The 25,980-nt window shown below is 52.9% G+C and overlaps 1 protein-coding gene across 4 annotated transcripts in view; it reads right to left on the reverse strand.

The window, feature by feature from the left end:
* Positions 1-3,540: 3,540 nt before the first annotated feature.
* The window catches only part of PPP2R5C (protein phosphatase 2 regulatory subunit B'gamma), a 122,688-nt gene continuing 100,248 nt past the window's right edge, over positions 3,541-25,980 (reverse strand). For 2 of the 4 annotated variants that reach the window (XM_037031753.1, XM_037031755.1), the window contains 8 exons: positions 24,713-24,821; positions 23,321-23,374; positions 20,982-21,152; positions 19,168-19,295; positions 16,749-16,850; positions 15,421-15,493; positions 11,082-11,198; positions 3,541-5,870 (listed from right to left, as the gene is read on the reverse strand). In XM_037031753.1, the coding sequence (XP_036887648.1) occupies positions 5,739-5,870; positions 11,082-11,198; positions 15,421-15,493; positions 16,749-16,850; positions 19,168-19,295; positions 20,982-21,152; positions 23,321-23,374; positions 24,713-24,821 (886 nt within the window). In that variant the 3' untranslated portion in view covers positions 3,541-5,738. The remainder of the gene's footprint in view (positions 5,871-11,081; positions 11,199-15,420; positions 15,494-16,748; positions 16,851-19,167; positions 19,296-20,981; positions 21,153-23,320; positions 23,375-24,712; positions 24,822-25,980) is intronic. The other 2 variants (XM_037031754.1, XM_037031756.1) reach the window with 1 other exon arrangement.

The following is a 25,980-nucleotide window of genomic DNA, read 5'->3' on the forward strand; positions in this document are numbered from 1 at the left end:
TGAGCCACACCAGTCAGGGCAGTGCTATTTATTTCATCCCAGAGTTTAATTTTATCCACAGGCTTTTCCAATCTGCGGTGCTGGGAGAACAGGTCAAGAGGCACAGGGTGTTCAGTGTCCAATACAGTCTGACGAGGGAACAGGTAAAAATGGCTGAGCATGCTGGGGAGGACTGGCGAGATCGCTGGCGGCGCAGCGGCGCTTCTCCCCGCCTCTGGTGGAAGTGCTTTGCTGCGCCCAGGTGCAGCCTGGTGGTAGGGATCTGCGCATGATCCAAGAAACGGGGCAGGGCTCTGGTGTCAACTCAGGTGGTGTCCACTCAGATGTGGTGTCACTTTGGTACTGTGTCGACACAGCAATGGGGCAGGAGGTGGGAGGTCTGGGCCTGGGGCCCCTCTCTGGTGAAGCAACCAGCTGTGAAGTCCTGCAGATCTCTGGCTGGAGAGAGGCAGATGCCAGCCAGTTCCTGTTGACGGACTGCTTGGTTGGGGCAGCGGGCCCAGTGTCACGAATGGAAGAAGTAGTTCCCTTTGCCCAATGCGCTCTTGAGGCTTTGCCTGGGCTCTCACAGTTGAGATAGTCTGGGGACACTCTGGTTACCTAAAGATGCCCATGTCACCACTCAGTACCAACATGTCCTAGGTGCCTGTGGAGCTATGGATGTATTTCCCCTCATTCGGAATCTGAGTTGAAGGGGGAAGAATAAAGCGAGCTGTACATGCGTTTCCTATATTTACTTAATGCTGATCTGAAATAACAGGGTGCTTTTCAGGGTGAGGGACTGATTTAGACACTTCTGGGGCACAGACCCATTTGACAAAAGCTGTCTCCTGCAGAAAATAAATCCACGTGTAATTCCAGGGGGTCTCCGGAAGCTCCCAGGTCCAGGGTGCAGCCTCACAGTGAAATTGCTCTTCTATGTCAACTGTGCCCAGCTCACCCAAAGTGTCTGCTAGTGGCTGCTTTCATTACAGGAATGATCCTTTTTTTTTTTTTGTAATTATACAAGATGGGTGTTAACTGAACTTACTGTAGTAATCACATCGTGATGCATGTGTCGAGTTACTACACTTACTAGTGTGTCCTTGGCACCAGACTGCTGGATGCTGACGAAGCGGAGAGCGCACACCCAAGCTCTGGGGCACACCTTGCACACCCTGTACTCACAGAGCTGTGTGCCAGCTGTATCTCAGTAACACGGGGAAGAGGTGGGTCAGCAAACTCTTGCACTTCACTCGTCATCGGTTTCTCATACATGGCAGAGCCTGGATCAGCTCCAGCCTGTATTTAACTGTTTCCAAAAGGCTCACGGGTAGTAACCTAGGCCACCTCCACCTGGAGCTGGGCATGACCAGGGAAAGCTCTGGACAGAAAAGATAGTTTCTTTACCCCGCTTCCATTCTATGGAATTAACTTAATGCTTTTGTAAAGAGAGAAACGAGACAGCATGGCAGACCTGGGGTGGGGAGGGCGGGGAAGTACTTTGACTTGTTTCTCCAGAGAAGTGTTACTCTTAGTAGACTTCAGACTTTCTGGTAGTGGAACCCACTCGCTCCCGACCCCCGCCTGCAGCGAGGTCTTATGTAAGCCGCATACTAAACAAACGGTAAACTTACAGGTTCATGTTGGCAACAAAGTTAAGGAAAACAGAAGCTAATGAGTATTCTGCTCTCTCAAGTGTTGAAATTTGGTGTAACGTTTGAGCGTTTTTAATAGTTAAAATATCACAGAACTTAACTTACATACAGCAGCCCCCGAAGCATGGGCGCGGCCGCTGTGCTAGCTGGTCTCCGAGGTTCCTCTAGTTCTACAAGTGCAGAGTTGGAAGCCCTCACGCGTTCACGGCCACCCCTGGATGATGTGGGGCCCAGGGTGCGTGTGCTCGTGGCCTGCCCCTGAAGTGCTCTGGGGGTGTCTCGGGTTCCGTAGTGGCGCGGGGCGGGGCCTCCAGGGCTACAGTGCTTGGGTTGAAACTGGCTCCACTCAGTACCTGGGTGACCTTGGCCAGTGACTTTGTCTTCGTGTGCCCGTTTCCTCATGTGTCAGTGATGGTAACAGGGACAGATACTGTGGTGGGTTGTGAGAGTTAATGCAGGTAAACGAGGCACCTACAATAGCCTATGGCATAAAGGTATCAGGAAGAAATTAGTTATTTTTTAAAAAGACTTTCTTTTTAGAGAGAAGGAAAGGGAGGGTGGAGAGGGAGAGAAACATGGATGTGTGGTGGCCTCTCATGTGTCCCCTACTGGGGTCCTGGCCCACAACCCAGGCATGTGCTGTGACCGGAAATTCCAGCGACCCTTTGGTTCTCAGGTCGGCACTCAGTCCACTGAGCCACACTAGCCAGGGCCGGAAATTAGTTATTGTCATCACTGTTGAAAGTCTCAGACCCATCCTCGTGGAGGGCGACTCAAAGCAGTCAGTCTTGCTCTCAGGCCCCTGGCTACCCCGAGGGAGTGCGGCTTCCTACTTCAGGTCAGTGTTGCATGCTCTCTCCACGTCCTGTCAAGAATTCTCGAGCTGAAGGAGGCTACTGAACACGTCGCTCCTTCCACTCTTATGACAGGTGCCAAGGAACACCCAGCCTGGGGAGACAGCTGTTCTGGGGGCCGCAGCAGACCCAAAGGTCCAGAGCGGCGCGCCCACTCCTAGGCGAACGTGGGGACTGTGTGTTCTCCAGAACACCCCACGAGGTGCCCAGATGCTCAGGTGCAGACAGCTGGGTCTCCTCCCCAAGAGCGACCCCTCCCACCGTGGGAGGGGCCGCAGACCCCGTCTGGCAGACGGGGACCCTGAGAAGCACAGGTCCCAGCTCGCCTGCTGGAATGCTGATGGAGAACGCCTGCGCTGAGATGATGGCGGTGATGGCAACAGACGGCTGATTCCGATCCCGGGCCTCCTCGAGGACTGCTCGGTGACAGGGGCGAGCTCTCGCAGGTGGGGGTGGGCCACCTAGGGTCCCCCAGTCATATGCTCAGTGAGTCTACTTCCAAGACAGTAATGTCTTTTCATGAGCCATTTTAAACACGGCTCAAGAATTCCATTTCTACAAATTCTATTCTGACTCACATCTGCCTACTCAAAACTGAGAGGGGGGGTCCATATGAAGACACCTCTACTCTCTGCCTCGGGGGAATTAAGAGGGGGCTCGCTGACCCCTGGGGAAAGTGGCTGCCCGCCCCGCCTGTGACCCGGCCATGGTCAGAACCAGCGCGCCCAACACCAAGGCCAGATTTAGTTTCATGATGAGCAATAAAACTCATGTTCTTTATTCAGTCCATATAATACACCATTTTTAGAGTCTTTTAAAATTAGATAAAAGAGCATATTAAATGGCAAGTGTATGAAGTCTCTCTTCATAAACAATGTCAAAACCAAAAGTTTTGAGTTACAAAATGTTAAAAAATATGTAGATACTTAACATTTCACTAAAGCATAAAGTTACAGATATTTTCTAAAGAAAAATAATTGTGCCACTTACCTATTTTTGCTGTTTCTATGAATTTTTTATTCTGTACATAGGACATTTTGTACAAAATATGAAGTCTACATTTTATTATTTATTACCATAAAACAAAGATACAATGTATGTACAATATTAAAAGGAAGCCATACTAAAGCCACACTAAAAAGACACTCGGAATAGTGACATTTCTGACGTACAGATACGTTTGGAAGTGAAGATGCCAAACCAGAACTTTATGAAGAAAAACAGTCACCAGTTTATTTTCAATGTAGTACTTTTTGAATCAGTTTGGTACAGAATAAACAGTGTATCTATATAATAATATATAAGTTGAACAATTAGCACAGGAAATCTGAATACTAACTAGGAAAACTTTAATAGGCCAAAATATTAAATAATACTCTTGTCAAAGAAAATTAGTTTCTCTCAAAACCTTTTCTCCCCCCTTTTGGTGAATGTTTGTCTTCAATAAAGAGCAGAAATAAAACCTAGATGAAAGATGTCCTTATACCTTGAGCTTTACGCAGTTGCCCAAACAGCGGTCCTTTGCTTTTCCCTAGGTCAAAAGTCTTCCAGAAAGCTCTCTCGCAAACATACTGAACACCGAAACCAAGGCTATCTGAGCGTGTCAGCTGAAGACGAAGTTCAAACAACGGTGTATCAAAATACGTAAGACACTGCTTTATACAGTAAAAAGCACCCTTTTTCCCTCAAAAGGAGAAGGCATCTAGACTTTTTGAAAATTGTAAGTTTCATAATGGTAAAATGGACAGAGGCTTGTCAAGTTTCTCAGGAAGTGTGTCCACTCGCCGAGTGGGCTCTGCGCCTGCACCGGGCTCTCTCCGAGTCGGCGCGTGTGCTCCACACAAGGAGCCCCCCCCATGGCCTTCCTCCAAGACACAGGACACGCGCACCGTCCATGGGCTTCGGTGGTGGCGGGAGCGATGTCTGCTTTCACAACATCTGAGTAGATGCCAAGACCTCGATTAGAAGACAGATCCTAAAAGAAGCCACATTTTATCTTTTGTGTATCAAGACAGTTAACATTAACTTATATAATCTTATGCCGCAGACAAAAGAAACTAGGGTCATTTGTTTAGAATAGCAGTACACATCTCAAATAGCTTTCAAGCAGGATAAAATAAGTCAAAATACTGGCCACCCTGAGAGAAATAAAGAACGGACAAAGCACTAAGTTTAAAGAATATTTCCTCGTGCTATTCCATCAGAACGAAAGCTCAGTACATGCAAGGAAGGCGTGAGACAGCAGTGTGTGACGAGAGCCAGACACGGGGTTTTCCTTTGGAGGTGTGTGTGCCGTGTGCTCGTCTGGACTCATCTGCGGCCACCCTCACCGTCGCTCCCGCTGAGCTCCGAGCGCTGCGTCGAGCCAGCGCCTGCCGTGCGGGGTGTCATTTCTGTTACCTTTGCCCAAAGGCGGCTGCAGTCTGCATTTGGCCGGGAACTGGCTTCTCAAAATGTCCTCATTCCAGCTGGCTACAAAGTGTGAAACTTAGACTCTAACTTTATTAACTCAAGAGCCTTGTTAAGGGACAATAATGTGTAAGAACAGAAAAAAAACCGGCAAACCCCAAGATGCACACATTGTTTTAAAAATTCCAATTCTAGCCAAGGGAGACAGAGGAAGCTCTCTGCCAGACGAATTTCTCCTGTGAGCTTCCTGCTCGAGTCCCGGTGTGGGCACATGGGCAGATATGGCTTTAGAAAGACACGGGAGGAGTCGGACATGGTGCCCCTGCCGCTACTCATGGTGAAGGACACTCACTGCATCACTGTCCACGTTAGAACAGTGACAGCAGAGAAGCAGTGCAATGATATCGGGGGGGGGGGGGAAGAAAGAAGAAATTGCTGGTGTAAACAATCACGTGGAAACAATTTCAAAGGTTGAAGAATCTTAAAAATACGAACTACTTTTTCAAAGTGTTCCTTTGATTTGAAAAACAGTGACATTCTCAAAGAACCACCTGTTTCCAACAATCGCCAGTCCTGTTGGGTAGAACCGAGGGTGATGACAAGGGTGCTTGCCTTAGCTGCATCTGGGACACTGCCATGTTGGGGGACGCGGACACCGCAGCGGCCCTGCCTGCCTCTCCGTCACCATTGTTTGAACTCCTGCTCTCGTGCGGGGGCGGGCGTGCTACTGCCTAGAGGACGGGTGAGAAAGCTCTGACTCTGAGTGTGACTGATCTGTATGGCACGCGAGTGTGTTCTCTGCAGGACCCAGGGCCGCGCCGGCAGCCGGGGCGGGCGGCTAGCGGCCGTCCTGGGACAGCAGCTCATCGGCTCCGAGGTGAGCCTCCAAGGCGTTCTTGGAGTGGAGGTCCCGAGGCAGCTCGGACTTGCGGCGCACCAGGGCCCGGTCCTTCTTCAGGTCCTTCTGTGCCTGGAATCACAAAAGCAGCTGCGTTGACTACGGGGAGCGCAGGCGCACTCTCAGGCACGGGGCGGCTCTCAGGGGGCCCTCTGAACCCCAGGGACAGGCAAAGAGGCAAGGCATTTCCTCTTTCGGCGATCACCCCAGAACGTCATTAAAATAATCTCATGATTAGAGAGAGGACGGTGTGCCCAGCACTGCGTTCTGTCTTCTAAAGGGGGTGGTTTTACCCAGAGCACTCAGCACCTCTATTTGGCAAACTCATCAGTTTTTCTTTGGTCAATGCCAAACGTCACCAAATCCTCCTGTTTGATGAAATGTTCCCAAAGCCATTCTATGACTCTGTCCCTTCCAGAAACATTTCATAACGGTGGAATTTCCTCTGTAGGGAAACAAAAATGAACTAAAAATAGTTTAAACTGAATTGAAAAAGTCTCAAACTTATATAAAAATTGAAAAAAGATACTTTAAGAGGCACTACGTGCGTCATGTGGGGGAGAACCCTCTCAAACTCGGAAAGCCTGTTTTCATTTGCGTAAGCGTCCCCAACAGTAGCTGCAGGAAACAAAGGACTCCCCCTTTCTCCCGTTCTTTTCCCGAGGTTTAGAACAGTTGGGCTTTACTTAAAATAAAGGAATCTCACATTTGCACGAGGATTCGGAGAACTGTGTCTGCAAAGAGAGGGGGCCTAGTGCGGGCAGTTGACACCCACACACACCCATCTCCACGAGTGACCGGCACCCAAATCGTTTCACTCGAAGGGGGGCCGCTGAGCTGACAGAGCGTTCCTGAAACTTGCCGACAAGCCGCCGGAACTCACCCGAGCTGTGCGCACACAGAAGGCTGGCTAGAAACTTGAGCCTATGCCTAACTCGGTGCAGTCAGAACGCTTTAACGAAAAAAATTCAAGAACCTGCAGAAGTCATACATGGAAAGTTCACATTTTTCATGAGCCAGCAATTCTTAGGGTTCTTTGCATACTACCTCCTCCAACAGCAATAAGAGCAAAGTTTGAAAATAATTTTGTGTGACATCAAGATTACTTCTAAAATGTTATTTGGATGTTGACAGTCATTCACGGTGAAGGCAGGAGTTTGACTTCCCCTGGAAAAGCCACACACACCGGAGACTGTGGGGCCGAGTGTGCCGGTCACAGCATGGGTAGGAGCGCTTATATCTGGGGGGTGGGTTTGCTTTTGACCCACAGGACCCTCAGGGAAATTCCACCCTGAGGGGTATGTCCACTGCAGGGTGAGCTACAAAACAGCATAGCGAAGCCAGACAGAACCAGGAGTTTCCCACCGGAAGGGGCAATGACTGCTGAACAGCGGTCCCAGGAGGGGAGGAAACATTCTGTTAGAAAAAGGCACCAGCAGGAACCTCGGAGCTGGACCAGCAGATGCAGGGCGCACACAGGCCCTGAGCCCCTGCGAGGGCCGGGCTGACGGGCGCTGCGGCACCGCCGTGTGCGGGCATCTTCGATCCTTCTGTGAAGCAGCGAGTCACTTCAGAGAATGGGAGGACAGCATGAGACACCATGCGGGTGGCCACCCCCAGGGAGCAACATTGGTGGAGGGGGTGTGCTGCAGACATGCTGGCGGTGGGCGGGATGAGCAGGACAGACAGACAGACAGACAGACAGACAGGATGGGCGGGACAGACAGTGGGCCAGGACTGGGATGTCTCTGTGCGGGATGCCGCCTCCCGGGAAGAGACGGCGTTTATTCAGTGAGGGGCACAGGGCTGGGCGCCCGAGCCTGTGCGTGCTTTACTGCTGGAGGCGGGGCAGGACGAGTGGACGGTTCTCGCGGGACCAGGCCTCCTGGCCCTCACCAGCACAAGCTGGGTGATGGGAAGATACTTCATGTGCACACGAGCGTGTCGACTCTTTCCCTAGTACAAGAGCCTTAGCACACTGCAGACTGAGTCCGAATACCTGTGCCTCCCACTTGTGTTTTTCTACACTCTCCTGATTTACACGGCTGCCACTGCTTTTGTCCCCACCAACTGTTAAAAATGAGAACTATAAACATTTTAAACGTCTCTGATGTGAATGTCATTCACACAAAGTTTCTTGGGATGCTCCAGATGGGGCCATCCAAGTTTCTCAGAGGAGATCGAATGGGGTTCGAACACGTGCCCGTGCGGCTGAGACTCTCCACAGTTTCAACCAGTTACCACCCCCCCCCCCCGCCCCGCTGGCCTTCGGAGGCCCCCCTGCAATGCGCTGGAGGCATTTTGAAGAAATGTGGAATTATTTTGGAAAAATAAAATCGTTGAAAATGAAAATAAAGTTAAAAGGGCACTGGAAATAAAGGCTTAATTTTTAGCTGGGGCTTCTGTCAGCCTGGTCCCCAGGCGCACACGGGCGTCCCCACGCACCTTGGCGTCTTCCCTGTGCTCTGGCAACAGAGTTGCTGGGAACTTCGGGGACATGACTACAAACAGTCTCAAATCCAGCCCATCAAATACCAAACCTAGCCGACTGCACCACAAGTATCTTTATCTAGACAGGCTGAGATTGGAGGGGGCTCAGTGGACCCACAGAAATCCACAGGAAGTCCTGCAGGTGGAGAGTGTTCATCTCCTAGCTTCATTTTTTTGGCACTAATTTGGCTCTTTTAGGTCCTCTGTGGTGCCACGGGACTTTTAGGATCCGCCTGCCGCTGGGACTCTGCCCGAGACAGTGTTCATTTGGGAAGAACTGCTAGTGTCTTAACAGCACAGAAGCTTCCACCCCTGGAACGCGACCCACAGAAATCTGAAGGTACAGGGGGGTCATTTCTGAAAGAACATCAACTGTATGAAAAAGGTGCGTTGTGCAATCTAGGTCAAGATCTAGGTAAAAACAAACCTGCTCTGAGCCCCCCCGAAACCACCCTGCCCACATGCTCATTGTCTGCAAGGAAGCACGTGGGTGGGCCTCTCCCCACCCCACCGGGGGGGCTCCTCCGGGCGGGGAGGGCCGCCCTTCACAGAGACCCGCTCGGGAGGGTTTCTGGTCCTGGCTGTCTGCTGGAGGCGCGTGCTGCTTCCAGAGGCCTCCCTCCAGAAGGGAATGCTAGCTCGGTCTGCACTCTTATCGAGCTCATGACCCCCTGCAGAGGAGGCCCTAAGTCCTATGTATGTCCGTAAACCACACAATTATGGGTGATGTTCATTCCTTTTTGGACAGTTTGTTTTCTTCCTGGCCTTAATGATCAAGTCAGAGGACACACCAAAAAGAAAAACTCTCCAACCCTGAGACACTGAGCGTGAACCCGCACTCTCCTCCTCACCCATGGGCGGACTAAAAGGACACGTGGTCACACGCTCACAGGCAGGCCCTGGAGCAGGGCAGCGATCGGATTCCCTCTGCCTGTCTGCAGGCGGCAGGCCGGCTGTCCGCTCCTTAGCGCGCTTTAAGCTGTCAGATCAAAATGGTAATCAAAACGAGGACCTCAAATTGCTTTCCAAGTTAAAAAAAAATCAAAAAGAAAAGTTAACACTCTCACAAACAGAGAAAAGTGTAAGAGTTTTTATGGTTTTTATTAAGTCTATTTCACTGATAAAATTATTAACTGTGAGGAAATTACGGATTTCATGGATTAAGTAAAAAACGAGTTACTGCCGCTCACCAGGGGCATCCTAAGCTCTCCACTGCACCTTTAGTGCTTCCAGTTCTGTGAGCCGAGGGGAGTGTGCCCGCGCCTGCTTTCCACTCTAACCTGCAGCTGGGAGCGGCCGGCGGAAGCAGCATGGCCGTGGCCAGTGCAGGCGCCTCCTGCAGCCCGGAGAGAAAGACTCTAGACCAGGGCCGTCCAACTGAAAGTCATGCCAGCCACACACATAATTCCAGATTTTCTAGTAGCCATGTCAACAAAGTAAAAATCAATAGCAACAGGCGAAATTAATTTGGATGTTTAATTTAACCCAGCACACCCAAAATATTGTCATTTCTATGTATGGTCAAGAATTAAAAGTGAGTCCTGGCTGGTGTGGCTCAGTGGATTGAGCGTGGCCTGCAAACCGAAAGGTCGCTGGTTCAATTCCCAGTCAGGGCACATGCCTGGGTTGCAGGCCAGGTCCCCAGTGCGGGGCATGCGAGATGCAACCACACATTGATGTTTCTCTCTCTCTTTCTCCCTCCCTTCCCCTCTCTCTAAAAAAAATAAATAAAACCTTTAAAAAAAAACAGAATGGAAAGTGAGGAATGAGATGCTTCTACATGCTTTTCCTCCCAGCAAGCCTGGACACTCCTAAATGCCAGTGATGGCGTGGCTTGTGGCGGCAGCCGCAAGGCTGTGGCTGCGGGCTGGACAGCGTGGCCTAGGTGGTCTGGCTGGTGCTCTGGGAAACGTCTGATGCTGTCTGACCAGGTAGGGAGCATGATTTCCTTGAACTGAAACAAGCCGGTGCAAAGGCCCCTCTGTTCAACGGTGCCCTAACGACACGAGCACTGGCGAGCCCCGCACACAGTGCAGTTCCAGGCACTCGGCCTTTCACAGGTCGGAATTCCAGTGCCGGCATCTTCAGAAACTCTTCCCTGGTTGAAGGGGATTCAGGTTCAAAGGCAGAGGCCCATGTCCCCAGCCTGGCCAGCACCACGTCAGTTTACATGAACAGAAACAGGGAGGCGTCCTCAGAAAGTCATGGCACGGAAAGGCTCCTTGTGCACAGGCAGGAGACCGTGCGTGGCCCTCTCTGATGCCCACGTTGTATAGATTCTCAGCGGAGTGGTGAGGCTACCTGTGGACCAGTGGGGACTGCCCCAGGTGTTCCCACCACGGCAAAAGCAAACCACACGAGCAAGGCCGCCCCGGCATCTGGGCAGCTGAGCTGGGCTGTAAGTGCAATGGGGGACCTCGCGGGCACCCGCTGGGCAAGTGTGGAAGTCAGGGGCGGGGGCAGAAGGAGAGGACAGCGGCAAGACATTAATTACTGCAAAGCTCTTGGCTTTTTTTTCCAGTTAACATGGAAAGAGCAGGTGAGGGTGGGGCTGGTGCTGCTACGGGAGAGGGAGAGACGAGTCACGGGCACACACTTATCCCTCGAGGACCGTTTCCAGTAAACTGACCCTGAGATGCACACGTGAAATGTTTCCCCAGTGGCCGCTGCAGTTTGGCTTTAACCTTGGCTTACACGGCAGCCCCTGTGGAGAGCATCACCTCTCACAGGTTCAGGCATCTCTGAAGCCAATCTCCAGCGAATGCCTCCCAGCTGAGCTCTGTGCACTTTTACCTGGCGAGCCTCTTCGTTCACTGTCTTTCTCAGCATCTGCACATCTTCAAATAAGGGCCCATCTGTCTCCATTGCCACCGGGATGCTCACGGTGCTCGCTTCACTATACACTGTGTACTGCAATGCAAAGTGTGGAGTCACTCTCTGGCAGCGCCTGGGGCTGGGCGCCAGGGGCTCCTCCTGGCGGGGTGCGGCTTCCCACCAATGCCCCCAAGGGCCCTCCACCGCCTCCTCCGGCAGTGCCCTGGCCCTGCCGCAGACCACTGCAGTCCCTACTGCTCTGGCCACACGCAGGTGGGAGGGCAGAGCTGGCCTCAGTGGTCACGCTACTCTCCTGGCCCCCAGGGCTGGGGAGAGCTGGTGCCACCGCCTTGCAGTCCTTGGTGTCCTGACTCCACGGGAGCAGTGAGGGTGCACCCTGGATCAGTCACTGGGGCCTGGTTCATGCTGGGCCTGCCGCCCCTAAGCTCCCAACCTTCACACTCCTCCTGCCGATCCAGGGCCCTTCCCTTTCCTCTGGAATCCTCCTTCCTGGATCCTTTACCCTTTTCTCTAACTTGCTTCAGCCCCACTATGGACCACACCCTTTGTCCACACCCAACCCGCACAGCTGCCACACTGAGCTGGCATTGCAGGGAAGGACCCGTGTGTCCCCGGGGCCCACAGGCCTCCCAGTGGCTTCCTTGCCACCTCCCTACTCTCCCTGGACTCTGAGCTCGGTGTGAATGGCAGACAGGCCTCTCACTCCTGTGATGGGACCACGGCCACCAACCTGTTGGTAGGGCCATCTCCTAGTTGCTGAGCTGTCTTTGGTTTCTGTCCTCCTGGGCCTGTCTATGGCCAGAACGCCCCCGTGCCCCTGGCTTCCCCTGTCGCCTCCCTCTGGCTCTTCAGGACAGGCCCTGCCCAACTCACGCACCCCGTGGGGTCCCACGTCATGCCCGCCACCCCGCCCTATTCACCTGCACCTTCCACACCCCGGAACCCTGTCCCTGTAGAGGCCACTCACTCCCTGGGGCCCCGCCCTCACGCCTGCTTCAACAGGGCCCCCCACGTGCTAGGCCCTGCGGCTCCTCCCTCCACGCTGCTGTCAGAACCAGCTGCCTGAAATGCAGTCTGATGAGGCCACTTGGCTCTTTGTGACATGTTAGCACACACAAGGACAAGACCCACACTCCTGTCCCCTCTCCCCGGCAGAGCACACCCGGCCCCTCTTCCACTGTCTGGAGGCCACCAGTGCTGAAGGATGCAGCTTCCCTGCTGTCCTCGCTGACTTGAGTCCCTTCCTGGGAATTTAGACTACCTAAGTCCCCTCAGCTGAGACTCTTGCTGGGCTGAGGCCCCTCGGGACACCTGGGCTGTGGGCCTCCCAAACCTGCACCCTTTCTTTACCTGCCCCTCTTTGAAGGTGGACCCAGGCCTCCTGCCCTCCTCAACCAGTGTGGTGCAATGGGTGCAATCTGACCACCCCTAACTGGCCTCTCGTGGCTGTCAGCTTCTTGTTTCAGCTCTCATCTTTGTCTTGGAAAAGTGCCATGACTTGGGACTCACAGCTGGCACCTATCTGCCCACCTGTGCTTGGGGGAGATGGGGACATGGCACAGTGCCTCATCCTCTCCAAGCTCCCGACCACTGGGCCAGACCGAGGTGACAACAGCTGTGACCCTCCTGCGGTGGTGCAGGGACCAATACTGAACCAGCAGGCCAGCTCCTGGCCCCTCTGAGCAGAAGCGAAGCGTGCACCCTGACTGCGGCAGTGGGCGGTGCCGGCGGCACGGGCTCCTAGTCCTCCAAGGGCCCAGGCAGAGAACAGGTCAACGAGGGTGCTACAACACACTCACAGCAAAACGAATGTCACGTGGCAGGGGAAGAGCCTTCCTAGGAATAGAAACCCCCGTCCAGGCTCAAGTTCACAACAGGGCAAAGGAACATACTGCCCCTAGGCAACCTCGTCTCTCAAAGGCAAGGCAGCTGGGCCCTGAGCCCTGGCGGCACCCTCCAGTCCTGCTGCCACAAAGGGCACCCCGGAGCCACACTCAGAGCTCCCGGCAGTGCTTGTCGTTACCTCCCACGTGTCCCGTGAATGTCAGGGAGAGAGAGGTAGTGGAACGTGACCTGGCCTCTTTTGGTCGATTAGGAAAATCACATTAGAAGTCAACGTTTCATGATTTAAAGAGTTAAATCACATATGACGTCAACCCCCTGTGAAGCTGCTGTCACTGCCAGAGCAGACTCAACACCGTGGAGGCGCCCCCTCCCGGTGTGCACGGCTGTGAGGACACGAAACACGTGGTTTGTAAGATAACCGGAGGAAGTGAGTGGAAGACTTCTTGACACACACCAGGAAACAGAGCGGACTGCTGAGGGTCCACCTTCAAAGAGGAAACTGTTAAATCAACTCTGAAAAAGGCAGATTTGCACTCGAGGACCAAGCTTCAAAAACAAACTATTTTTGTCACAAAGGGAAGAAACAGATTATTAACTTTTTGTTGTGAGCGGCAAGCAGTGACTGGAATTCAGAAGAGAGACTCCCCGGAGAGACCCGAAGCAGGCCCGGGGCCCTCGCCCCTCGCCCTGCCAGCCCGGCCCACGGAGTATTTTCCCTTCATTCACACAGAACGGCGCGCAGGGTCGAGTCACAGATGTCTCAACACAGAAATGAGGAGGCGGATGGCGCTGATGGAGGGCAGGTCCCCCAGGGCAGCGCCCAGGCGCAGGCACACCCTGCGCGCTGCCCTGGTGACCGAGACACCGGTGAGGAGAGCGGCCAAAAGGAATGGAATGTGCAACACAGCGCAGGGGAAGTGCACGTCGGCACGCGTTTCGGGAGGAACGGCCGTTCCCGCTCAGCGGAGAACCCAGTCCCGCCTGTGAATGCGACGGCCCAGCCGCCTCCCTCCGTAACGCGGCCGCTCACGCAGCCTCTCACGAGGTCACGTCTGTGTTCTCGGCAAAACCAGCACAGACACTTTGACAGGCACACGTTTCCCGTGGTTTTCAAAGGGGTCGGTCTGGAGTGTGCATGGCGCTCTCTCTGACCGCACCCCGTGCCGACCCCGCCCGGATTTACGGTTTGCCGTGCTTCCGCACAGACGGCGGCCTGCGGCCCCACTTCCAACGTGGGCCCCAGCCTGTGCGGCCGCTGCCGGCTGTCCACCCGGAGCGAGCACCCTGCAGCGTCACGGGGATTCTAAAATGGCACTGCGGCGTCACGGGGCGGGGTAAACATCGCTGGCTATTTGTTTTCGGTAGAATCAAGGAAATATTTAAGAATGTCACTCAGTTTCCCTATGGTGTAAGTCTCTGGACCGTAGTTTTAGCAAAGGAAATACAAATCAATATGTTCGTATATAGGCAAAGCATACTTTTCACTTTGTATTCATCCCCCGCTTCTTATGAAATGTGAGAGAGATTTAAAAGCCTCCACACCGGCTCAGATAATAGTTACTCATGTGCACCTCTCAGCAAAGCCAACAGACTGCTTCTGGCCTGTGCCCTTACGGAACCTTTCAGGGCTTCAGGGACAGCCCTCCTCACACAGCCAAGCCTTCCCTCCTCTGGGAGCTGGGGAGGCCTGAGAACTCTGTGTGTGACAGAGGCCACACAGACACCGTTCGGGAAGCGGCAGGCACTCCGCACCCAGAGAGGCGTGTGTGGTGACAGGGCTCCCACCACGGGGACCCGCAGACGGGACACTGAAGACCATGACTCAAGCCCCCGGAGCCCCGCCACCTGGGAAGCCAACCCAAGAGTTCCCGCTCCCGCGGCTCCGCGGCTGGCCACTCCGGGGACAGGGCATCGGCACCCGCGCCAGATGCGCCCAGGCCCCCCTGGCCCGGACGGGGGACGGGCGCGGCTGCTCCAAGGACCGGGGTTGGCCGGTTTTAATGGCAAAGGCTCAGCCTACAGAAACCCAGTTTTAGGAAGAGAACATAAACTTCACACTTAATAGATCCCAAATCTCATTCCTTTTCTTTTAGAATTCACTATTACAAAGATGGAAATATGGTTTGAGCCACGGCATCTATGACATTTACGAGGGAAAGCAAATTACAATGTTGGCCCAGACAGAAGCTGTGTCCTGGCTTCTTTTTACCACAGCACGTTCACCACTTTCGTATCTCACTCAAAGAGCAGGAGAAAGTGTCAGTCCTGTGGTAAAAACATTCTGGGGCAAAACGAGCCCCTGTACAGACACTGAAAAGCATTTTCATTGAGGGTGTTTCCATACACAGTGACCGTGAGCAGTTTCCCGCCCCTGTGACGCAGCCGCAGGCCTGTCTTAGAAAAACACGCAGTCCCACCTGAGACGTTTTCAAGTTACTCTCTTTTTTAGTACCTGGGGGTTTGCTTTGGCTAGATTTTCTATTTTAACCCATGCTTCTTCTCGTTCTTTCATTTTTAGCTTCTCTCTGAAAAACAGTAAAAGGTCACTGGGGTTAGGAGATGGAGCAAATCCAGGGAACGACTACAGGGAGACCACCGACTACAGGAAGACCACCGTAAGCAGCGCTGCGGCCCTGCCCCCTTCGCTGCCTGGTTGCGGGCGGGACTCGGGGAAACTCGGTGAGACGGCAGCCGAGACTCGGAGGGAAAGCTCTAAAGCGCTGCTGCGCTGGCAGCCCCACAAGGCTGACATTAAAAAGCAGCGGCCCTGTCTGATGCTGCTGCCACTAGGGAGTCACACGGCCTCCAGGCTGTCGCTGAGCTCCACTTGCTCGTGAACCCGTGCGACACGACCTTTAGGGCCCATTCCGAAAGCTGTGACACCCTGTGAGGGCAGGCCGCCACAGCCGCCACTGCGGCCGAGCCCTGCGCTGAGCAGCTGAGCCTCGGGGTGCAGAAATGGCCTCCCCGAGCCCCTGCCGTGCACCTCTGGCAGCCTTGCTCTTCCCACACCACCCAGGACACAAACTCCAGAGAAGCAGGCCTTTCCTGCTCTCAGTCACAGCAGTGCTGCTGGGAGCCAGGACAGGCAAACACTCACAGTGCGCAAAGGGTGGACGTGACTGCTGGTCACACAGACTGTCATCTGAATGACCTGCAGTCAAGTGGGTCTACGGGAGCCAGCTTCAAGTGACAAGCCAAGGACCAAAGCTCCAACAGTTTATACTGTCCCTGAAGTTGGGATTTTGATGATTAATCACACAACTACGAGAGACAGAGCGCCTCGTCACCTGGACTGCCCCCAGACAGTGTGGACGGGGACCGGGCTCTGCGAAGGACACAGGGCAACCCCGGGCACCCGCGGAACGGGTGTCACCGGCTAGAGCGGAGCTGTGCAAGGGGAAGGCTCTTGTGTGCTCATCTGAATCTTACAGAACAGATTAAAGACTCACACTCCTGTCTTACGAACACGAAAATCACTACACGTTACAGCCTTTAAGTGTCCCTGAGAAATGTAGAAATCCTGGGAGCTAAATTCTTGGCCACACACACACTTTTGCAAAAACGACTGAACTAGTAGCATGGTGGAGAAAACAGGTAACTTCAGGTGTGTGTTCTCTGAAACTAAGGTTATCATAACCTTTTAATTTGCGTTCCAAGTATAAAAGGACTGATTTTGCTTTAATGTGAATAACATTAGGACAAACCAACGGGAGAGGTTTATTCAGGATTAAGGGAAAATTATCCTTGAAAGAGTAACTCTGGAGAAGAGCAACTTACTTCAGTTTCTCTGCTTTAAACTGCTGAGTGCAGTCATCAAACAGTTTCTGGTTCATCTCCATGAAGAGCTTCAGGGCGTTGTATATCAAGCCATGGATTGTCCTAGAAGTGAAGCTTGGTGTTGAAATTCAGAATGCCCGACCACTTGTACCCACTGCCCGCATCCTCAGAGATGGTCGACTTCTTCTCCACACTTACCAGGCTATTTCAACAATTCGCAAATTTCTTAAGCTTTAAAATAAAGAAGCTGCTACTTCAGATTCACTTGTTCCTTTTGCTACAATTGGCCGCAGGCCGTGAGCCCCCCTCACGGCCCTGCTCACCGGCCTCAGGCCCCTCAGCTCACTGCCCTGGCCGCCAAAGCCTTCTTACTCGGAAACCGAACAAAAACGCTGAAACTTGAACAAGTGTAACTAAGATGAGCTTAATTATATAGAGAACAATAATGGAAACATTTTATTTCCTGTAAATGTCAGTTTTCTTTCCATCCTACGCACTGAGGACAGAAAAACCAATTTTAATAGTGCCTGCAGAGCTCTGGCAGGCAGAGTGAAACCACCCCTGGGCAGCTGAGCCGCACTGGGCTGCAGGCTCGGACACACGGGAGGGGCCCGGCCACCCTGCATCCCAGTAGAGCCTTGGGTGACTCAAGTCCCAGCTGCCACCTGTGTGGCCACACAGAGCCTTGTGCCCCCACGGAATTGTGAGCAGCAACCAGAGTAGTTAAACCAAAACCCGAAACAAAGATTAAACTTTCATACTATAACTACTTTTTAATTAACTTTAGAATAAAAACCCAAGTCACATGCAGGCAACACTTAAAAGAGCCTTCCTTCCTGTGCGCCGGGCAGGAGCTGCACTCAGGTGTGCCCGGGGGCTCGGTTGTCACCGCCGGACTCGGTGACAGGAGGGTGCTGGATGGCAGTCCTGAGTGAACATATCGACGACGGCTGGGCTGGTCGGGGCACTTCCGGGCCCAAGACTGAGGTCAGTGTTTGCGGGGTGCCATCAGGTGTCAGGACTTGTTGACCTCACCTTAATTCACCTTCACCGCCAGGTGAAGGTCACTGCAAAGCAGAGTGCCGTGTGTCCAGGCACACTGAGGTGACACAGCAGGTTTGTTCCCAGACCGCCACCGCAGAGGGAGCGGTCACCTTTTTTGCTGGAGGCTCCTGCCTTCAATTTATAAACAACACATCTGTGAAGCGCAAAAGGCGTGGCGTGGCGTGCCCGTCCGCGTGTGGACACCGTCTTGGTCAGTTTTCACAAGACACCAGGCTGGGGCCAACATTCTCTACTCTTCAGAGGACAGAGCGGCCGGGAGCCCTGGTTGGCTGTGGGTGGACAGCGGCCACCCAGTGCGACTGCAGGCTGGGCTGCTGCCCCGGGATCCACTCCCTGGTGCATGAGGGGCAGACTATTGGTCCTGCTTGGCCCCCTCCGGCTTCACATTCTGACGTACTGCTTAGCACACAGAAGGAGAGGGGTGAGAGCAGACAGTGCCGCCCAACACCCGTGTTGACTATGTAAACGGCTCCAGTGCCTGCGCCACCTGCCGTGAGGAGGCGGCGCCCACCCGAGGCGAAGGTCTCAGGGGAGCCCTGAGGAGAGAACCGGTCCACGCACCCTCTTCTGTGAACCGACAGGAGAAGAGGAGCACGTGTGAGGCTCCTCGGGCCTTGTCCGGATCACCTGCTCTCCAGGCGGGGGCACGGCAGGTGGTTCTCGGTCACACAGGAAGGCTCACCAGGGCGTGGGATACAGGGCTTGAGGGCCCCAGGAGGGGGTGGCCACTGTGCTCCTGCAGGGGCCGAGCCCTGTGAGCTCTGCAGGGACCTTCAAGTCCTCCGGAGGGAATTATCAAGATGCTGCTGCTTGCATGGCCAGGGATGGCATGGATGAATGCACATGGGCTTGGAAGGCGGAGGGGTGGGCCGACGACGGACCGCACTTCCACTTAATCACAAGTCCACAGAGAAGTCAACATCTTGTTTCGTGACAGGTATTTCAGACTTGGATTTCAATCTTAAGTGGTTTGAAGTATGAGCAGAATACGCAAATGTGAAAAGATGCCGATGCTACAGCTGAAACTACTACAAAACAACATTGAATGCAAACTGTAATTAAAAAATAAAATTAAAGCCCTGGCTGGTGTGGCTCAGTGGATTTTAAGCACTGGCTGCAAACCAAAGGGTCGCCAAATTCCTGGTCAGGGCGCTTGCCTGGGTTGCCGGCCAGGTCCCCAGTCGGGGGCATGTGAGAGGCAACCAATCGATGTATTTCTTGCATATCGCTGTTTCTCACCCTCTCCTTCTCCCTCCCTTCCTCTCCCGCGAAAAGTAAACAAATAAAATCTTTTTTAAAAAAAGTAAAAAACAGAACGAAATGCGCAGGCGTGGTGACCGCCAGCCCTGCTTACTTGTTCCAGTGGGTCTTCGAGTTGCGGTACAAGGACGGGAACATGATGGGCAGGATCTTGGCGGCGTTGTCACTGATGAGGCTCATGATGTACTCGTTGTTCCAGTAGTACAGTGCCCGCTCCGCCACCTGGCAGACAGGAAGCGCACGCTTTACTCTGGGTCACGACGGAGACCGTTCAGCACACGCCCTCCCTACTGCCCTGTGAGCAGGACGGTGAAGCACACCGTGTTAGAAAGTTGTTATTCCTACAAGTTCAGAACACCTTAGACCAGTGCCTTTTATCTGGTGTGGGGCAAAAATTTTCAATGCGTGCAATACTTAACTATTTATTCAGGGGCACTGGCCTTTCCCTGTTAGACTGTAAAATAAAAAAGTGACAACAGCCAGTATGACAAGAGTCACCCAGAGTGACTGCCGTCCTGAACCATAAATACGAACGTCATATAATGCAGTTGCATCTTACTGGTCACGATGCATAAAAATGTTTCGTCCCATTGGCTAATTCTTGGTACCAGAAACCCTTATGTACAAGGTACATACGTGTCACCTGATTCTTTAAAAAGTCACTTTGGAGCAAAAAGGTAGGTCACTACTACTCATTATTGTTTGGTAAGTCGATCAGAATTGTACCTATTTTTTTGTCGGATTGGCAAAAAGCAGAACGTATTTTTTGGAGCGCTGCCCAGTTTTAGTGAGTAGTCCGCACGTGCCACGAGATGAAGAAGGCTGCACGTCGGCGCCCTGGGCCTCACGCTGAAGAGCCAGGGGCTTCTCGTGCACCAGGACAGCGGCACCACCCACTCAGTGGGCACTCACCCCAGACCCTGGGCCACGTGCCGAGGACACAGTCACGTGGGCCCCCCAGTTCAGTGGCCTTTGCCCGCGCACACACGGCGCAGCAGGGGTCGAGGGGAGCCAGAAACCCTGGCCTTCCCACAGGGGGCTTACGCCCAGTGTGGGGGACATGTGGTAGGGGACTCCTCTGATCCATCAGAAGAAGGGGGTCCTGTGGGGGAGAGTGGGAAGCCAGGGCACAGGGCGCGCTCTGAGTGTGGGGGAGATGAGGAAGGAGCGGCGCTGGCTGAGGGTACGGGGTGGGGTGTACACTCAGGTCCCGTGCGGCTGTGCTGGCCTGGCTGCCCTCCTCTGCTGGGTTACCAGCCCCCTGGGGACTGCGAGGGTGTGCTCATTTTGAGCCTTGGTTTTTACCTTATTCACGGTCAGTTTACAGTAGGTGTCTGCTCAAGGAGACACGGGGGAGGGGGCAGAGGGGCTGAATAAAGCCACCGGGGCAATCTCTGAAGAAGCCCTGAAGAATTTAAGAAGGAAATCAGGAAAGGAAGTGGAAAGCGCCTTGACTAAAAATTCCGTAGTGACGAAAATCAGGACTAAAGGGTTTTTCTGAAGGGTGACGGGAGAGGATTTATGTGACGTCAGAAACAACGAGCCTCACGAGGGAGAATTCGGAAGGAAGGTTTGACGTCACGGTGTCGGCTGTGTAAACACCGGTTACTCAGTCAGTTGTCGAAAACAGGACCGTGTGCCTTCTGGAGCAGGCTGAACGTAAAGACAGAGACGGTTTTTCAGAGCAGTCACTTTTACCTGTTCTCACCAAGACAGGTTTCCAGTGGTGGGCACGAGATACTGAAGTGTGTTTCACAGAATTAAAGCCAGCATCTTATTTGGAAGCACAATTAAAAGTAAAACCTCGAAGTTTACTTTCAAATCACATGAGAAGCACGGCATGACTGGCCACACCCCGAAACCCGTCACCGCTCCTGCCACTCACTGGCCCTGCGCCCCCCACCGTACCTGGAAGTGCGGGCTGGAGACGCACTTGGCCAACTGCCGGAAGAGCGGCTCCATGATCTTGACAAATTCCGAGGGTTCGATCACGTCCAAAATCTCTTCCAACTCGTTCAGGAACATGACTTCTTTTGGGCTGTGGGTCTTTGGCCAGTACTTGAGAAGTGCCATCACCACCTGGGGAAGGAAAAGCACGTGGCGGGGGCGTCCCGGAGCCGAAGCACGCTGAAGCTGCTCCGGCGTCCTCACTGCAGAGCAGCAAAGCGGGGTGCGGCTTGCTTCCTTGTAGGAGGGACGGTGATCAGCACTTACTGCCTGGGTTTTATAGTTAGAGAAGCTAACTTTAAAGTTGCGGGTCTAATCTGAAATGCTTTAGAACCTCAAGTTCAATGTGCGTGACCCACTCACTCTGACCAGTTGCAGTGTCAGTGCCTCTGAAAAGGCAGGAGAGGCAGTTGGGGCAGGCTAGGGAGGGGAGGCCAGTGGGGCAGGCTAGGGGGGAGAGGCCAGTGGGGCAGGCTAGGGGGGAGAGGCCAGTGGGGCAGGCTAGGGGGGAGAGGCCAGTGGGGCAGGCTAGGGGGGAGAGGCCAGTGGACACACGTGGAGCGCACGAGCTGGCGCGTCTCAGTGCGCAGCGGCCAGTTCTGAAGTTGCCGGCAGCACAGGCATGTGTGCAGAGCCCGTTTCTCAGACCACTGACCATTCATGTCCATTCACACACAAACACACAGACACTGTGTGTGTGCACACGTGCACATGTAGTGTTTTCAATGGTGCTAAAACCTCTAAGAGACATGAAGTGAGCTGGAGTTAGGGTTTAGTAGGTGCAGTTTCCGACCGGGTGGTGACAAAGCTTCGGAAACAGTGGCCACGGTTGCGCGCCTTTGTGAATCTCATGACTGTCGATGAATGGCACACCTAAAACTACACCTGAAAGGCAGAGTTCATGTCATGTGCATTTTACCACAGTTCAAAAAGTTCCTCCCTGGCCGGGCGGCTCAGTTGGTTAGAGTGTCGTCCCAACACACCAAGGGGGCAGGCTGGCTCTCCGGCCAGCAGATGTGTAAGAGTCAACCAGTGCGGGGTGGGTGGGGCGGGGAGAGCAATGGGAAAATGGGGCAACAGTGAAAAAACCAAGGAATGCATCAATAAGTGGAGCAACAAACTGGTGTCTCTCCCTCTCATCGGTCCTCTATAAAAACTGGAAATTAAAAGAAGTTAATGGTGTAATATACCAAAACCCAGCGAACTGTACATATTAAATGGTGAGTTCTGTGGTATGTGAATTATGCCTCAATAAAGTAATTTTTAAAGTGTCTTTAAACACTTGTCCCAGCACCTGACATGCCCAATCTCGTTAATCTAGGCTACAATAGCTCTTGTATTCTTATTTATTTTTTAAAGGTTTTGTTTATTTTATTTCTAGACAGAGGGCAAGGGAGGAAGAAAGAGAGAGAGGGAAAGAAACAACATGTGAGAGATACATCAATTGGTTGCCTCTCAAGCGCCCCCTACCGGGGACCTGGCCCAAAACCCACACATGTGCCCTGACTGGGACGTGAACTGGCGGACCCTTTAGTTTGCAGGCTGGCACTCAATCCACTGAACTATACCAGCCAGGGCAAATTTTGTATATTTTTAAAAAATTTTATTTATTTATCTTTCGAGGGGAAGGGAAGGAGAGAGGGAGAGAAACATCAATGTATGGTTGCCTTTCGTGCGTCCCCTGCTGGGAGTTGGCCTGCAGGGAACTGGCCTGCAACCCAGGCATGTGCCCTGACTGGGAATTGAACCGCGATCGTCTGGTTCGCAAGTCCGCGCTCAATCCACTGAGCTACACCAGCCAGGGCAAATTTTGTATTTTTAATAAAAATAAAGTGACAAAAATCGACAAATCTAAACAGAGAATGGCAGCCACATAACATTCACTTGTGATGCAATGATCAGAGAAGAGTCACACTCCAATGCGGAGAGGACCTTCCTGAGAGGAAAACCTCTCTGGTCCCACGGTCCTCGGGCCCTCAGTGCAGCCCCTCCGACTGAGGGCAGCAGGCTGTGCCGCTGCACCGAGGGAAGGGAAAGTGTTACACTGCACATGACTCAGTGGCGACACTCTGCGTTCCAAGTACAATGAGGGATAGGGTGACAACCACGGCGTACATCGTCACTGCAGTCAAGGGCCCTGTCACTAAGCAGACTGCCCCTTGAACACCTGCAGTGCCCGAGGGAACCTGGTGTGCTCATCAGGACTGAATTTCAGGGGAAGAGCTGGACAGCTGTGTGCTGAGCAGACAGTGGGGGGTGTGCAGTGAGCGCCTGGCGGGGGGGCGGGCGGGGGCACTTACTGGTTCCGTGAGGGTGCTGTCCTTCTCTAGAAACTGTACAACACAGTACGCCAGCTGACAAGGGAAGGAGAAAAACGTCAACGTTTCGCTCTACCATAGCAACACCACTGTTTCCAGGACCCCAGCATCACCGTTAAACACCTTCCCCTGCTGAGAAGAGGGTGTGGCCTGGGCGTGCCCCCAGCCAGGAGGGGCGGGCCCCCCCAACAGGCCCCAGTGCAGGCCGGCAGGGGTTCCTCTCCCTTATGAACTGCAGGAGGAACCAGGGGAGCTAAAGAAGCCAGGAAACTTCTTTCGGGCTAACACCAATATGTCAGCGCAGGTTTGATGGGGACCTTTCTTACTTTTTTTTTTTGAAACTAACGAACAAGTTACCTGACAACTTGGAAAAACTGAATTAAAACCTGGCTCCACCTTAAATCTCTGAACTATTAATTTCTAATGTAGAACGATTAGTATGATACCAATCGGGCTGAATGTAAAGACCTTGCCAGTTAATAGCAGTCAGAGAAAACACTGAGCAACATGTGTCCCAGGACGACAATGTCATTAGGCTCATCTGAGGAAGACAGAGGTGGCCCCCCGCCAGTGGCTGCTGCCCACACTGCCGAAAACCCACGGAGAGCTCAGGCCGGCCTTCGGCACATGCAGACCCCAGCTGCCCGCCGACCCTTGAACAACACAGGTCTGAAGCTCGTGAGGGCCCACTGAGAACCACCCGCGCCAAGGGGACCCGTACAGTTCAAACACATGTTGTTCAAGCGTCCGCCGTACCCTCTGTAGTTTGTCCGATGCCTCACACCCCCACAGTGAGGCCTTTGGAGTGGAGCTTCCTGGGTTCTGGCACGCTGGCTGCAAGGAGCCAGCCAGACGGCAGCTGACGGGGAGCCCCCGTCTTCAGCCTTGCTGAGGTCTGTCTATGTGGAACTTAGAATAAAAGTGACGGAAATGCCAGATCTCCGGGATTCATGCAGTGGTTGGTAATCACTTAGGGACCAACTTTTCAGGACAACTTTAATTAGATGTTCAGAGTTGTAAAAATCCAGTTTATAAAAATAAACCTTTTCACTGGCCACAGACACACAGGCTTCTTCTTTAAGGCATTAGGTTTTAAATGCTACCGCAGATGACTTTCCTCTGAAAAGTCTCCCTCGACTCTTCATCACACTAGTCACACCTTCTCTGTGCTTAAAACTCACTTTGAAACCCCCCATTCCTGAGGTCTTTCTGGTTTTCTTAGGAAGGAGCCTCTCTTCGCCCTCTCCCCTTTCACTGGTTGCCGAGCCCCGATACCAGCCACTGACGCGGTGAGAAAGGAAGCGCTCCCAGGCCACAGGCTGGGTAAGGACGCTGCGTGAAGAACGTTCTGGGAGGACGGCGCGAGGGCCTTACCTGGGGGTGGTAGACGCTCAGAGACTTCACTTTGTGCAAAGGCAGCAACACCTTCAGTAAGAAAATCTTGTGCTCTTCCTTCAGGGGTAAGGCAAACCCGTTGATTATGCTGTGAAAACAGAGTGTGTGCTGAGTTTGAACATTTACAAGTTCCAGGCTTAAAAAAAGCATCTTGCTGTTTTTTTCTTTCCATTTTTGTTTTTAGCATGAAAACCAGCAAGCAAAAGATATGTCTGAGAAAAAAGGAATGTATCAGCAGAAAATAAAAAAAAATTTAGTATCTTCAAGGAAGCATGGTCAATTTTACCTTTTTAACTACAGTTTTGAATTTCTGGGTTTGCAGGGTGTTGTCCAGGACAGGAGTCTCTGGGGGCAGAGCCTCCTTCCTTAGGCCACAGACAGCAGCAGCTCAGGGGGGTCCCAATGCCACTGAGCCACAGCCAGCACCTCCCCTCAGCCTGCACCTATCCGGAGGAACTTACTTCCTAGGAGACCCCTGGCTCCTGATTCTAATGTGGACAGAATAGAGTCTGTGTGCACAGACTGGCTGTAGTTAAAAATCACCAGAAACCTGTTTCCTGCAACCAAGAGTGGGGGTCTTGCCCTTACCCTGAAGAGCAAAGTTTCTGTCTCTAACATCGAGTAGTTTATTTGTTTGGTTTTACGATTAGGCAGGTGCAGATAGATGTTATGGAGAGCTGCGGAAGTGGTTAAAGCGTTTTCTAGATCGCTCCCCCATCATTCGTGAATCTCGGGGACAGGGTGCTGCAGGCAGGGTTAGTTAGTCTTAAGTGGCCCTCAAGGACAATATGCTCATTCACATGGGGGGAACCTCCAGGATCAGACCCCTCTTGTGGAAAGACAAAGTAATCAAGGCCAGCTGCGGTAGGAAACTGTGCGTGTGTGTCAGTGTGTGTGTGTGTGTATGTGTGTATGTGTGTGTGTGTGTGTGTGAGAGAGAGAGAGAGAGAGACAAGGTTTTGCTAGACACTGCCAAGAGCTCACCTGGCCGGTGAATACAATTATCTTCCCACTTCACAGAGAAAGCAACCGACTGAGTGGAAGGACAGTGCCCAAGGTCACAAACCCGCAAGGGGCACCCATCTCACTGTGCTCTGCGAGGGGAGAGACCCGCTGAGTGTGCCGACACTAGTCACAACAGGGGTCTCTGTGAGGACTAACATAGGTTTTCAAATTATATCTAAAAGAGTAAGCGTAGTTTGGGAATCATTAGGCAAAATCGAACAGGTCTGCCCTGACCAATGTGG

This window comes from Sturnira hondurensis, unplaced genomic scaffold (assembly GCF_014824575.4).
Source record: "Sturnira hondurensis isolate 20B ecotype Veracruz unplaced genomic scaffold, ASM1482457v3 Scaffold0021143, whole genome shotgun sequence".
Lineage (NCBI taxonomy): Eukaryota > Metazoa > Chordata > Mammalia > Chiroptera > Phyllostomidae > Sturnira > Sturnira hondurensis.